The sequence below is a fragment of the Bubalus bubalis genome, chromosome 13 (assembly GCF_019923935.1).
Source record: "Bubalus bubalis isolate 160015118507 breed Murrah chromosome 13, NDDB_SH_1, whole genome shotgun sequence".
NCBI lineage: Eukaryota > Metazoa > Chordata > Mammalia > Artiodactyla > Bovidae > Bubalus > Bubalus bubalis.
In genome coordinates this window covers 57321893-57334844 of record NC_059169.1, presented here as the reverse complement: position 1 = coordinate 57334844, position 12952 = coordinate 57321893, and the positions used below count along the sequence as shown (strand labels likewise).

The 12952-nt window shown below is 40.0% G+C and overlaps 1 protein-coding gene across 3 annotated transcripts in view; it reads left to right on the top strand.

Annotated features, from left to right (window-relative positions):
- LNX2 (ligand of numb-protein X 2) overlaps window positions 1-12952 on the top strand; it is an 89947-nt gene that overhangs the window by 45440 nt on the left and 31555 nt on the right. For all 3 annotated transcript variants that reach the window (XM_025262869.3, XM_025262870.3, XM_025262868.3), the window contains 2 exons: window positions 1860-2381; window positions 11781-12007. In XM_025262869.3, the coding sequence (XP_025118654.3) occupies window positions 1975-2381; window positions 11781-12007 (634 nt within the window). In that variant the 5' untranslated portion in view covers window positions 1860-1974. The remainder of the gene's footprint in view (window positions 1-1859; window positions 2382-11780; window positions 12008-12952) is intronic.

Below are 12952 nucleotides of genomic sequence, written 5' to 3'. Positions count from 1 at the left end.
AAAGTGTCTTAAGAGAAATGCTTCCTTAGTCATTATGTGGGAGGTCAGAATTGCAGTATATTTTCTTGAGAAAAAATTAGCGTGAATGCTATTACAAACCAAGAAGAGCAAGGGATATATGGATTTTCTTGCTATCTCACATACCTCGTACTGACAAAAGTTATGGTGCTCAGAGTAAGGCCCATGAGTTACAGAATATGAGAAGTGTTTGCTATCTTAATGCTGTCCTGGTTGTTTAAGATCACAGGCTACTATTATTATTGTATTAAATTGCTTTTGAAAACACAGTTGATCTGAATCAGCTATGCCAACTGAATCTTGTTCCACTCCCTCATAGTTCATGGCAGTTCTTGTTAAATCTCTTAAAATGTTAATATTGTTTTTCTGATAAATACTCCACAAAGAAATACAATAGCATATATATATATATATATACATATATATATATACATATATACACACACACACACACACACACACACACACATATATATGGATGATCAGGGGAGAATTATCACAGAGACAAATGCCAGCAGCATTAACATGCTGTCTGCTCTTTCTCATCTGGTACCGGACCCCAGGTTTCAGGACCGCCCTACCTTGAATTCCTTTCTTGTCTTTGCCATTTCACCTGCTCACGTGCCCAAATTGCTGTGCCAGTTCACGTGTGACTTAGTCGAGCTGCCCTTGTCCATTTTCTCCTCTGGCCACTGATTCCTGCCACCGCCCAGCAGCCACAAAACCAAACTGAGTTAGATACCAGTTCTTCTCCACTTTCTCTGTGTTCGCATAGTGTCCTGTCCACAACTTTCTTAGAAGTTTTAGTGCCTTTAGTTTTCACACTGAGCTTTCTTAACCATCCTCTCCCTACATCCCCTCTCTCCCTGTTCAGTGTTTGGCACCTACCAGGGTCTGTAAATATTCAGAGTTAATATAGCTGCTGCCTTTGGAGGTGAACTTTTAACCCCTGGTCCTGCAGTAGCAAGAGGTATGGAACCTTCCCTGCTGGCCCTGCACTGGAGTGGGCTGCAGTCTCAGAGGAGACACATACATGTACACACACATACACACACACCCCTGTGCTGAGTAAGCCAGAACCAGTGGGTGTGTGGAATAATATGAGCTGAGATTGACATTTATAACATAGCTTATCTCTGTAATTGAATTATAGCAGGTTTTTTTCTCCTAATGGCATATATTGGAGTTTGCCAAGATGTCATTCATATATGCCATGTCTACCAATACAGACAAAATCTGTATTAGAGGGAGAATATTATAATCATACATACGTTCTTTGAAATCCATTTTTTCCTAAACAGTGTAGAGCAAAGGTCATTTTTTCACAGATACTGACTTATCCTTCCAAAGACACCATCTTTGGGATGGCACTGTAAATGTGTAAAAATCCATCAGAAGCAGGGAGCCATGACTGGGATAGCAAATGCAAAGATGTTACATATAATATACCTCAATTTGCACTGTTAGCATACTGTACAGATTAATTGGCATTAAAACTACCATTAAACAGTGAAGTCTTGAGTGATTTCAGTCAGTAGAACATGTGATTCCTGTATTACATCATATATAAATATGACTTCTCTGCTTTTAATCCTGAATTCTTTTCTTACCAATGACTTGGCATGGTTAAGTCATTCTTCTTAGCCAACAAGCAAACTAGTTAATTTCTTTTTTTTTTAATGTTTTAATGGCTAATTTATTACATGACCTAAATTTTAATTTTTTACTAAAAATTTTTTAGTAAAATTTTTATTAAAATGTTAACTGCTAATATTATGTTGATTCTTTTAACCTATGTTGATTGATATTAATTACTTTTTTGGTTATTTTGCTTTGTCTAGTTTAGAAAACCAAGCCTGGGTTTTAAAGGACAGCATCACTGACTTGTAAAGGAAACCAAACCTTTGGTGGAAGTCCAGCATATGAAGACACAGAAATTGCTGCAGTTGATTCACAATGGGAACCACAAGTGACGAGATGGGGTCTGTGGAACAGACCTCATCCTCCTCCTTCAACCCTTTGTGTTTCGAATGTGGCCAGCAGCACTGGACGCGGGAAAACCACCTGTACAATTACCAGGATGAAGTGGATGACGACCTGGTCTGCCATATCTGCCTTCAGCCTCTGCTGCAGCCGCTGGACACTCCCTGTGGACATACCTTCTGCTGCAAGTGCCTCAGAAACTTCCTACAGGAGAAGGATTTCTGTCCGCTGGACCGGAAGAAACTCCACTTTAAGTCGTGTAAGAAGTCTAGCATTCTGGTTCATAAACTCCTGGACAAATTGTTGATTTCATGTCCGTTTTCTTCAGTGTGCCATGATGTGATGCAGCGCTGTGACCTGGAAGGCCATCTTAAGAACAGGTGAGCGAGAGAAAGGGAGAGCGCGGCTCTAGGCTTTGTGGAAAGGCTGCACAAGCAGACAGAAATCAGAAACATGAATATAAAACCTACAGACAGAAAGTACCATTTTATACCTATCAGTATTTTTTTTTAAACAGAAAGTACCATTTTATACCTATCAGTATTTTTTTTTAAATAATATTTACTTATTTATTCGGCTGTTTGGGACCTTAGTTGTGGCCATGTTGTGTCCATTGCAACTCTTAGTTGCAGCATGCGGGATCTAGTTCCCTGACCAGGGATCAAACCCAGGCCCCCACCAGGGAAGTCCCCCTATCAGTGTTTTTGGTGGTATAATATGAAGTTGTTACATTCACATGGGTAGCAGGATATGCAAGGCAGTTTCACAGTTTATTTCAAAACTGGAACTGTCAGTATCATCTTACCTAGCATTTCATCCTAAGGACATAATTCAAAAGGAGGGAACATTGTATATAAAGACGTTCATTGCAACCTTGTGCAGAGTTCAATAAATTGGGGTCAAGCTAATTACTTAACAGTGGTACATCAGTGCATCGGGATACTATGCAGCTGTTAAAAATGACAACATTGCTACAACATGGAAATGGGCATAGGCACACCTCAGAGATGTTGCGGGTTGGGTTCCGGACCACCACTATAAAGCGAACATCAGGGAGCATAACACCGCGGGTCACAGGAACTCTTTGGTTTCCGAGTGCTTATGAAAGAAGTTATGTTTACACTGTGCTGTGCTCTAGGAAGGGTTCAACAGCATTAGGTAAAAATGTACCCACCTTGATTGAAAATCCTTTACTGCTAGCAAAGAAAGCCATCATCTGATGACACACAGGACTGCCACAATTTGTAAAACACGGAGTATCTTTGAAGCACAGTAAAGGACGTGCGATAAAATGAGGTCTGCCTGTACCCATGATTCCATTCTTTAAAATCTTATAAAATTCTGTGTTCAGGAACTAGACTGAACAAGAACTAGAGGTTGGAAACATTTTAGTAGGGGTTTTTGTTCTACTAACAAAGGCTTTTTAAAGGGTGAAGTAATCTGTTCAGCTGATTGTTTAGTGAGTTTTAATCATTTGACTTTAATAAAAGACTTGTTCTTTAAAATTGTTTATACACTTTGGGAAGGGTTAAAACTTACCTTTTCTTAGATAGAATCATATAAAATGACCAAAATAAATGTATTGATGTCTACATTTCATAGTTAAACCACTTGTGCAGTGTAAATCTGCAGTAACTGTGAATAACAAGGCTTAATGTAAGATACTGGATTTAGAAATAATATAGTATATGTCTGGTATAGAACAGCTTGTCACTATACTACACTTGAAATCATAGAGTTGAATCTAAGTTCATCCCCTCACTTTATAAATCAGGAAACTGAGTCACAGAGAGTTGGAGATAGGTAAAAGCATGGTTAGACTTAAACTTCAGTGTTCCTGCTTACTGTTCTGCCATACCATGCTGGCCTTACGCAGGGTGAATCCCATTCTCTGCTGTGTGGTAGTAAACGTTTGATATATATGTGAATATGTGTTCATTCTGATCCTAAATATCAGTGTTATACAATGAGTGTACTCATTAGAAATAACTTACATTTATGAGAAAGAATGAGAAGATTTACAAAGGAATTGCTTAAACTTAAGCTCCACTGAACTAAGAGTGGGATAAATGTGTACACTTTTGAAAATGCATGTGGTGTTTATCTTTGATCACCAGCAGGCATAGAATCTGAACACAATAACAGAGGCTTCCTGGAAACTGACCCAGACTTTTGAGTCTACTGTCTGGTTCAGGCCTAGTTGTGGCTGAGGTTGAAGATTTTAGGCTTTTCCGTTTTCTCTCAGTAGAAGTATTCTTTTTAGGAAATGTTTCTTTTCTGGCTCTTATGAACATCAGTTTTGGGATATTAGAGGAACTGAACAGAGTCTCAGTTAATTATTTTGATAGCAGTAAGATAAAAATTACACAATTATTGTAGGAATGTTTACTTAAAATGCATACAAGAATTTAATATGTAGTTGAAGTATCATGAATTTTTTCTGTCAAACTTTTATGTTGATGATGTAAAAACTTGGGAACTGCAAACTGTCCCTTCACTTATAGGTTGATAAAAGCTAAGCAGTTATGTCCAGTTGAAAGTTCCATTTTCCAAGTGTGCTTATTAATATTTGAGCTACTCATTTAATCATTTCCAAAGTGTGTTAGGCTTGTGTTTTGAAAGATAACACTGAAAAAGGTGAATGATTTAAAAAGGTGAGGTGACTTGTTTGATGTAAAGAGCTAAGATTGACTGCTGATTATCAAAATTAGAACTAACGTTTGTTCAGTTAAGTTGTTAATCTGTGTTCTGGTTATCTATTGTTTGGTTGCTAAGTCATATTTGACTCTTGCAACCCCATGTCCACCAAGCTCCTCTGTCTATGGGATTTCCCAAGCAAGAACGCTGGAGTGGGTTGTCATTTCCTTCTTCAGAGATCTTCCCGACCCAGGGATCAAACCAGTATCTCTTGCATTGGCAGGCAGATTGTTTACTGTTGAGCCACCAGGGAAGACCCTGATTTCACTTACCTATTGCCTGACTGACCTCACAAATGTTAAATGTCAGTATTGGTAAGAAACCAACCACTGCAAATATAACCAGATAAAAACAGTGAGCACATGGAAACATATTCCACTCATGGATTCGGTGAGTCCCAGGGACTCAGGGCATAGCAGGGCTGGCTTGTCTCTGCTCTGTCCATTCTGGGCCACAGCTGAGAACTGAAAGCCCAGGACTGCAGCCGTTGGCACTGGAGTGTTTACATCCAGGACAGAAGCTTCATTCACATGTCTGGCACATTGATGGAGGTCACAGGAGGCATGGGCTCAGGCAGAACTCGTCCACAGGAGAGCCTCCAGGTGCCTCTCCAGCACAATGGCCTCCAGCTATGTTAAGTTCTCACATGGGTTCCAATAAATTTGGAGAAGCTGCATGGCCTTGTATGGTCTAGCCTTCAAGTCACATAGCATCCCTTATGCCGTCAGTCATAAGACCCCCCAGATTTGAGGCATAAACTTCCCTTTGTGGGGAGAGAACAAAAAATGTGCAGTCATATAAAACCAGCACAAACTAGCAATAAGGGTGATGTCATGAGAGACAGAATTATGATAATTTTATTAGTAGAAATAGTTTGTTAAATCTGGTAGTTTTGAGTGCAAAATTACCTTCCCTATTTGAACAAAATTCTACTCTTAAGAAATCTGCTTCAGTTTGAGAACAGCTGACATTTTGTCCTAGGGCTAAGAGTAAAACATTTGTGAAAGATGACTGTATTTTTAAATAAAATTACTAGTTATTAACTGATTATATATTAGGAAAACAATGAAGAATTTTAAAAGATATGGGAAAGTGCTCATCTTTGAAGGGAGAACTAAAGCCCTCAAGAAATATTCCATATACTGTATGACGCATGTAACATTTTAGTAATTGCCTTATGAAGTTCTGCCAAGCAACATCAACTGTGAGGATTCCTCTTCCCCTCTCAACCCCATCCTGCCTTATCCTCAGCAATTTAACATTTAAAGCTTATGGTAATTGTAAGTGATAATTTTTTAAAAATTGATCATTTGTGCCCTAGTTTATGGCAAAATTCAGAACCATTTTTTCTTTTCCTCTTAGAACTTGAGTTTAACAGTATTCTAAAAGAATGTACAATGCAGAGAAAAACTTACAAAGAAGTCTTTCTGTGCTGAGAGTTTCTCTAGTTAACATGGTTTTGAACCTTTTAAGGGTTATGGTACGCTGAGAGAAGATTGCTCTTTTAAATTCAGTTTGTAACTTGGAGAGAAGTATGTGTCTAGCACATGCTCACCAGCATTTTTTTGTCCTACATGATGTAAAAAACAGATATATATTTGTAAATCGTATCCAGTAAGGGTCTAGTATCCAGAATATATAAAGAGTTCTTACAACTGAACAAAAACTCAATACAATTTTAAATGGTCAAAGGATTTAGGTAGATATTTCTCCAGAGAAGATATGTAAATGGCCCATAAGCTCATGAATAAATGCTTAACGTCACTAGTCCATTTTAAAAGTGATTGTCTTTTTGTAAGTTTTAAACAGTCTCTGTGTATTCCTGACCCTTATTAAATATGTGGTTTGCAAGTATTTTCTCTTTTTCTGTCAGTTGCCTTTTCATTTTCCTGTGCCCTTTGAAGGACAAACAAGTTTAATTTTTATGAAGTCCATTTTATCTTTTCTTTCTTTGCTTGTAGTTCTGGTGTCATAGCTAAAAAACCACTGCCTAATCCCAGGTAATGAAGTTTTGCGCCTATGTTTTCTTCTAAGACTTTTACGCTTTTAGCTCTTACATTTGGGTCTTTGATCCAATTTGAATTAATTGTCATTGGAGAGCATGTGTATGATTTAATACTTTAAATTTTATTGAGGCTTTTTGTTTTTAGTGGCCTGGCACACAGTCTGTCTTGGAAAATATTCCATTTGTACACAAGGTGTGTTCTACTGTTGATGGGTGGAGTGTTCTATAGATTTATCATAGGTCTAGTTGATATATAATATTGTTAAAAGTCTCTATTCTTTTCCTTATGTCTAATTATTCTATTCATTATTGAAAGTGGAATAGAGACGTCTTAGACTTTTTTTTCCTTTTTTTAAAGACTATTATTTTTTTCCTCTAATTCTGTCATTTTGAACTTCATGTAAATACTTTGAGGGTCTGCTATTGTGTTTGTTTATAATTGTTATAGTTTTGTGAAAAATCAAACCCTTTTCATTATTGTAGAATGTTCTTTGTCACTAGAAAGTATTTTTGTCTTAAAGTCTCCGTTGTCTGAAATTAGTATACCCATTCAACTCTTTATGTTGTTTGCTTGTATATTTTTTTCTCTCCTTCTGATTTAAACCTATTTGTATCTTTGAAATGTGTCTCTTGTAGACAGTATATAGTTGGATCCTGTTTGTCTTTTTAATCCATCCTGCCAATTACTGGTTTTTGATTGGAGTGTTTAATTTATTTATATTTGATTCTATCTTGTTGGTAATTACCAACAAGATAGAATTTATATATTTTTTATTTTGTTATTTGTTTATATATATCATTTCTTTTCAGTTTCTCTAAAGGTTCATCTACTTTTTCCCCTGTTCTTGTTAAATAGATATTTCCAAGAATGCCATTTTAATTCCTTTGTCGTTTCTGTTCATACCTGTTTTTTGAATTGTTTTCTTAGTGGTTGCCTAAGGGATTACAATTAACATATTAACTTCAACAGTCCAGTTCAGATTAGTATGGACTTGATTTCACTGGTACACAAAAATTTAGCTCACATGTACCTTCTGCTGAAACTGTCATTTTTCTTAAATAAATGCATTCCAGATTGCTACTGAACCCTGGCTTATTTCCAGAGTTCAGTAATAGTTCGTACTGAACAATTTTTCCCAGTGTTCGCATGGCTTTATGGAGGAGAGGCTTTTCGGATACCCCAATCTAACAGTTTTACTAATGCCATTTAAATTGATTTTTGCATGCTATAATCCGTAACTATTTTTATCATTTTTATTGGTTCTAAGATGCTCATATTCATTGAGCTTCGTTAAGTGCCTGGCATTGTGCTGGCACTTAATCATGTGTTATTTTATCTTACGTCTACTGTTCCTGCCTGTTCCTGCCGCTGCCACTCCCCCCCCCACTCCCCCCCGCCAACCCCACCACCACTAACACTGCTACTACTAATACAGTGTGTTCTGCTACACTCTGCATCTCCTAAAGTGAGTCATCGTATATCAGGGAATGGTGCCACTATGCCATAAATCAAGCTAGTTCATATGTGATTTTCCTCCATAAGGAGAGCCAGAATAGGGGAGTGAAATTACAACCTTCAGTAGGAAAGAAGTCCCTCAGTTTGCTCTGGCTGCTGCAAGAGCCTTTGGGATTTATTTAGGAAAATTTTAAAGACACACCTGCATGTAGAGGGCCTTCCCTGGGGAGGGACAAGTGCTCGGCCTGTGGCCAGTCACATTGTGTCCAGTGCCCTTGGTGAGGGCCCCCCACTGTCTCAGGGTTCCCCTTCCACCTGCACTGAGTGCACACCTACCCCCATCTTGTTCAGGGCATGTAACTTGGATCAGTGTGCACTTGTTTTCTGCTGTTTTTAATCATGTACAATAGCGTCCACACTAGCCTCCTAGTGTACTCAGTTACCTGCCTCCTGGTGCCAGTTGCGGTTTGTGTTGTTATTGTTAAATGCACCATTTGAAAAGCAGAGGTTTTGTTGTTGCTTGTGAGTTTTGTGTTACCAAGGCCTTTCTTAGTCTAACGTTCTATGACTGTGTTTCTAGGTAGAAGTTTGTGAAAGGAATGCAATTTATGTTTTCTTAAGGCACAGAGATGGGACTCCGTAAGAATGAACTGGGTATGATCCACTATAAAGAGCAGGCATGTTTGAAGTCAGATCTGAGTTTGGGTTTTGACTCTATAATTTGATAGCTCTGTGGTTTTGGCTTAGTTCAGGTTTCCCATTTGTAAAATGGGGATAATAGAGCGCTTGTGAGGATTCAGTGAAATACTGTCCATAACATCTACACAGCAGCAGGCACAGCTTAGACACTCAACACATGCTGGTGTCTTCTTTCTCTTTCAGGTCCAAATGTTTACAGATGGGAGGGACACTGACTCTGGCCACCTGTGTCAGCTTTGCTGTGGTCTATTCGCTCCCTAATTTTTGTTTAAAAATTAGTTTTATTGATATATATTTCATCTACCATAAACTTCAGCTATTTTTGAAGTGTACAATTCAGTGGTTTTTAGTATATTCACAGAACTATGTAACCATCATCACAGTCTAACTTTTAGAACGTGTCAACACCCCAGAAAGAAGCCCTGTACCCACTAGCACCATCCCCATCCCCAGACACCCTGGTTTTGCATGGTCTGCCCCAGCCCTCTTTTCCCTAAGCTCTGTGCAGATTTTGTGGAATGCATGTATTTTGTTAACAGAGCTGCATGTGTTTGGTCTGTGCATCTACCCTCGTCACTGAAAGTGTTCTCTCTAAGGTCACCATGACCTTCTCATTTCCAGATCAAACCAGTGCTGTGGCCCTTATCTTATTTGCCCCTTCATGGCATTGACACACTTGGCTGCTTTTTCTTTGTTGCTGCTCTTATGTGGTTGTTCTATCTCCATCTACTCAGCTGGTTCATCGTATTTAAACATGGGTGTTCCCAAAGGTTCCCTCTCTAACTTTCTTCTGATGCTAGGCAGGCTTATTCTTTTGTATGTTTGTATGGCATCATGTTTAATGTCTTTAATTCCTGTTACCAATTTGCTCTCCTACTGGGAACTTATATAGACCCGTTTCTTTACCTCTCTAGCAACTTTGTTTTGCTTTTTAATATTTAATATTAATAACATATTTAATAACTATTTCTTAGCCTTTATGATTATTTACTTTGTAGGATTTTTTTAGTCATTCGTTAGGCTAATTCCCAGGTGTTCATATTGTTTGTATTTCCTCTTCAATTCCTGTTCCTAGTCCTTTTTTCTAGTCTGTGTAATATTTGTGTATGATATATATTTTGAGAACTAAATCTTTACCTATCTTAGTTATAAGTATTTTTATGATTCTGTTTTTTTGTGTCAATTTTTTGAGTAAAATATTTAAAAAATGAATTTCTAATTAAATTCTAATTACTTCTCGACAGAAGTAATCTTTTCAGTGATATAATTTTCAAAAATATTCACCAGGCCCTTACAGAAACACTCAGTGGAGCGCTGCCCCGCAGTGCAGTGCAGAACATCCACTGTGCCCCTTAGAAGCAAGGTGAAGGGAATGCGAGTCAGGAGAGAGTGCCGAACAGAGAGACTGCATAATGACCTTCTCCAAACCTTGAAATCCAGGACCTAAAATAAATCTTCGGTTCATGTGGGAAATTGTATTACTCATGCTGCTGCTGCTGCTAAGTCACTTCAGTCGTGTCCGACTCTGTGCGACCCCATAGACGGCAGCCCACCAGGCTCCCCCGTCCCTGGGATTCTCTAGGCAAGAACACTGGAGTGGGTTGCCATTTCCTTCTCCAATGCATGAAAGTGAAAAGTGAAAGTGAAGTCGCTCAGTTGTGTCCGACTCCTAGCGACCCCATGGACTGCAGCCTACCAGGCTCCTCCGTCCATGGGATTTTCCAGGCAGGAGTACTGGAGTGGGGTGCCATTGCCTTCTCTGTGTATTACTCATATCCTTAGAGAATAGCTTCTACTTTTAATTGAATTCTGTACTTTAATTGAATTTAATTCTATACTTAATTTGTTTGAAATTTTAGATTTTTTAAGAATGCTGTCATTGAATGAAGGACTGCAGTCCTGAACACAAGACTGTCGTCTACCCTGCCCCACCTTTTCTAAACTTCTTCCCCCAGTAGGAGAGTCGATGGGGTCTGTGGAGTCGTGTCAGGGTCTAGGGGTGTGTGCCTGGCTCTCTCCTTCACAGATGCCTGACTCCTCCTGCTCACTCCTCAGACGGCATTCATTATTCATCCTGTGTCTTGTTGAGGCATCATGTGGACAAGAGCTGGCACCTTGCAGCATTTCCAGTGTGTGTATAAGACTTTCTTTAAATGTTTAAACAAGCATGTATCTTGCCCCCTTTGTTTGCCTAAATAAGTCAAAACAAGCCAAGTAACAGTTCTTATTTCTTGGTACTTATGGAAGTTGCCCCAGAACTTAGAAATACCTTCTTTAGGTTTCATAGCATACCTGTAATTCCCCTGTTGCAGCTTTGCTTTTACAAACCAGGAGGTATGTTTTCACCTGCTTCCGTGTCTGTCATAAAGTAGGTAGTCTGAGCCTTGGCTGAGCTTCCCGCAGCTGGTGAAGCTTCATGTGGATCTCTGCTCCTAGCGGGTGAGGTGCAGTGTTGGCTGCAAGAGCAGAGGCCAGCAGTGCTCAGGGTCTGAGGCAGGGTGCCGGTGGCATGTGGAGAAAGGTGCTCATTCCTACTACTGCGGTTCAGCCATCTACCCTGTGAAAAGGGGGATTAACTGGAGCCTCAGGACAGCCCTCATAGGGCAGAGACTACTGTAGTGCTGTATACTATGTATGTATTTCTGGTACTAATATATTCCTAAACACAGCTTCTTACTGAAGTATTCTTTGAGATATACCAAACCCTTGTTTGTGCAGATGCCTTGTTTTAAATTTGCTGCATGGAGTGGTAAGAACTTAGTTTCTGTGTAAATTAAGATCAGAATTATGTACTGCTTGCGGGTACTTCTAGGTGCTTTTTGCATAGAAGCCTTTGCTGTTGTTTAGTTGGGGTACAAACTATTAGTCATTTTTTTTTTCCCTTTCACACCGGCTGGAAACCACCTGCTGTTGTCTTTCTAGATGCCCTGGAGCTTCTCATCGGAGAGCTGCCCTAGAGAAACGAAAAACTAGTAAGACTCAGATGGAGATCGAGAATGAAAATGGAACCACTGTCATAGACCTTCCAGCTGCTTTATCACCCGAAACGGACTGCTCAGGGCGGACCCTGACATCGGCATCCCTTCCCTCCTGGACTGAGGAGCCCGGCCTGGACAATCCCGCCTTTGAGGAGAGCCCGGCTGGGGACAGTACGTGCCGCCCCCGCCTCTGTTCTCCACCTTGTCTCAAATCAGGCGTTCCTTCCTTCCTTCCCACCTCTCCCCGCTGCCCTCCCACATGTGTTGTTTTCCTCTTTAAACAATTAACTCTGAGATATGGTTCACATACCACAGAAGTCACCCTTTTAGGGGTATAGTTCTAACAGCTTGCAGCTTAGAAGCAGGATGTGGAACTTAGCCCGAGAAAGGGGACCTTTCCACTCCCTCTTATATTCAGTCCAAGATTCACTGGTCGTTAAACTGCTTCTTACTGTGTTTGTGTTCAAACGTTTGCTTGTCACTTCTTGACTAAGAAAACAACAACATCAAGAGCAACGAAAATAATGACCCCAGTTAAGTGCCTCTTGTGTCAGGCTTCGTGCCAGACCCTCTCCATCCACTAACTGACCCAAAACCTGTGTCAGTGCCGTGAGGAGGTTGTATCAGGGAGAGTCTGGAGAGACTGCTCGGTCAGCATGTGCGGCCAGAGAAGGACTGGGTGTGTCTCTGACGCTGAGGCCACTCCTCTGACTGCTGCGATGCTCTGGTGGCCCCCTCGACTCCCGCCTGCTGGGAAAGCCTATAGTCGTGGCTCCTGGGCATAGCTTGGTGGTTGGCCCTGGGTATTTACTTTTAAATACTTAAATTACTGTTAAATATACTTTGCTTGAAGAAGTTCATACAAATTCAGATTTTGCCTGCCACAGCCATAACCCCTTTTTAAGATGCTCCCTTTCTCAGGGCCTGTGTGACTTCCCTCTCACCCTGTGGTGACCACATATGAGAACTGTCTTTTCTTTATACTGCTGTGCACTGTTGACATTTGTTCCACCCTCCAGGGGCTTCCTTCATAGCTCAGTTGGTAAAGAATCTGCCTGCAATGCAGGATACCCCAGTTCAGTTCTTGGGTCAGGAAGATCTGCTGGAGAAGGGATA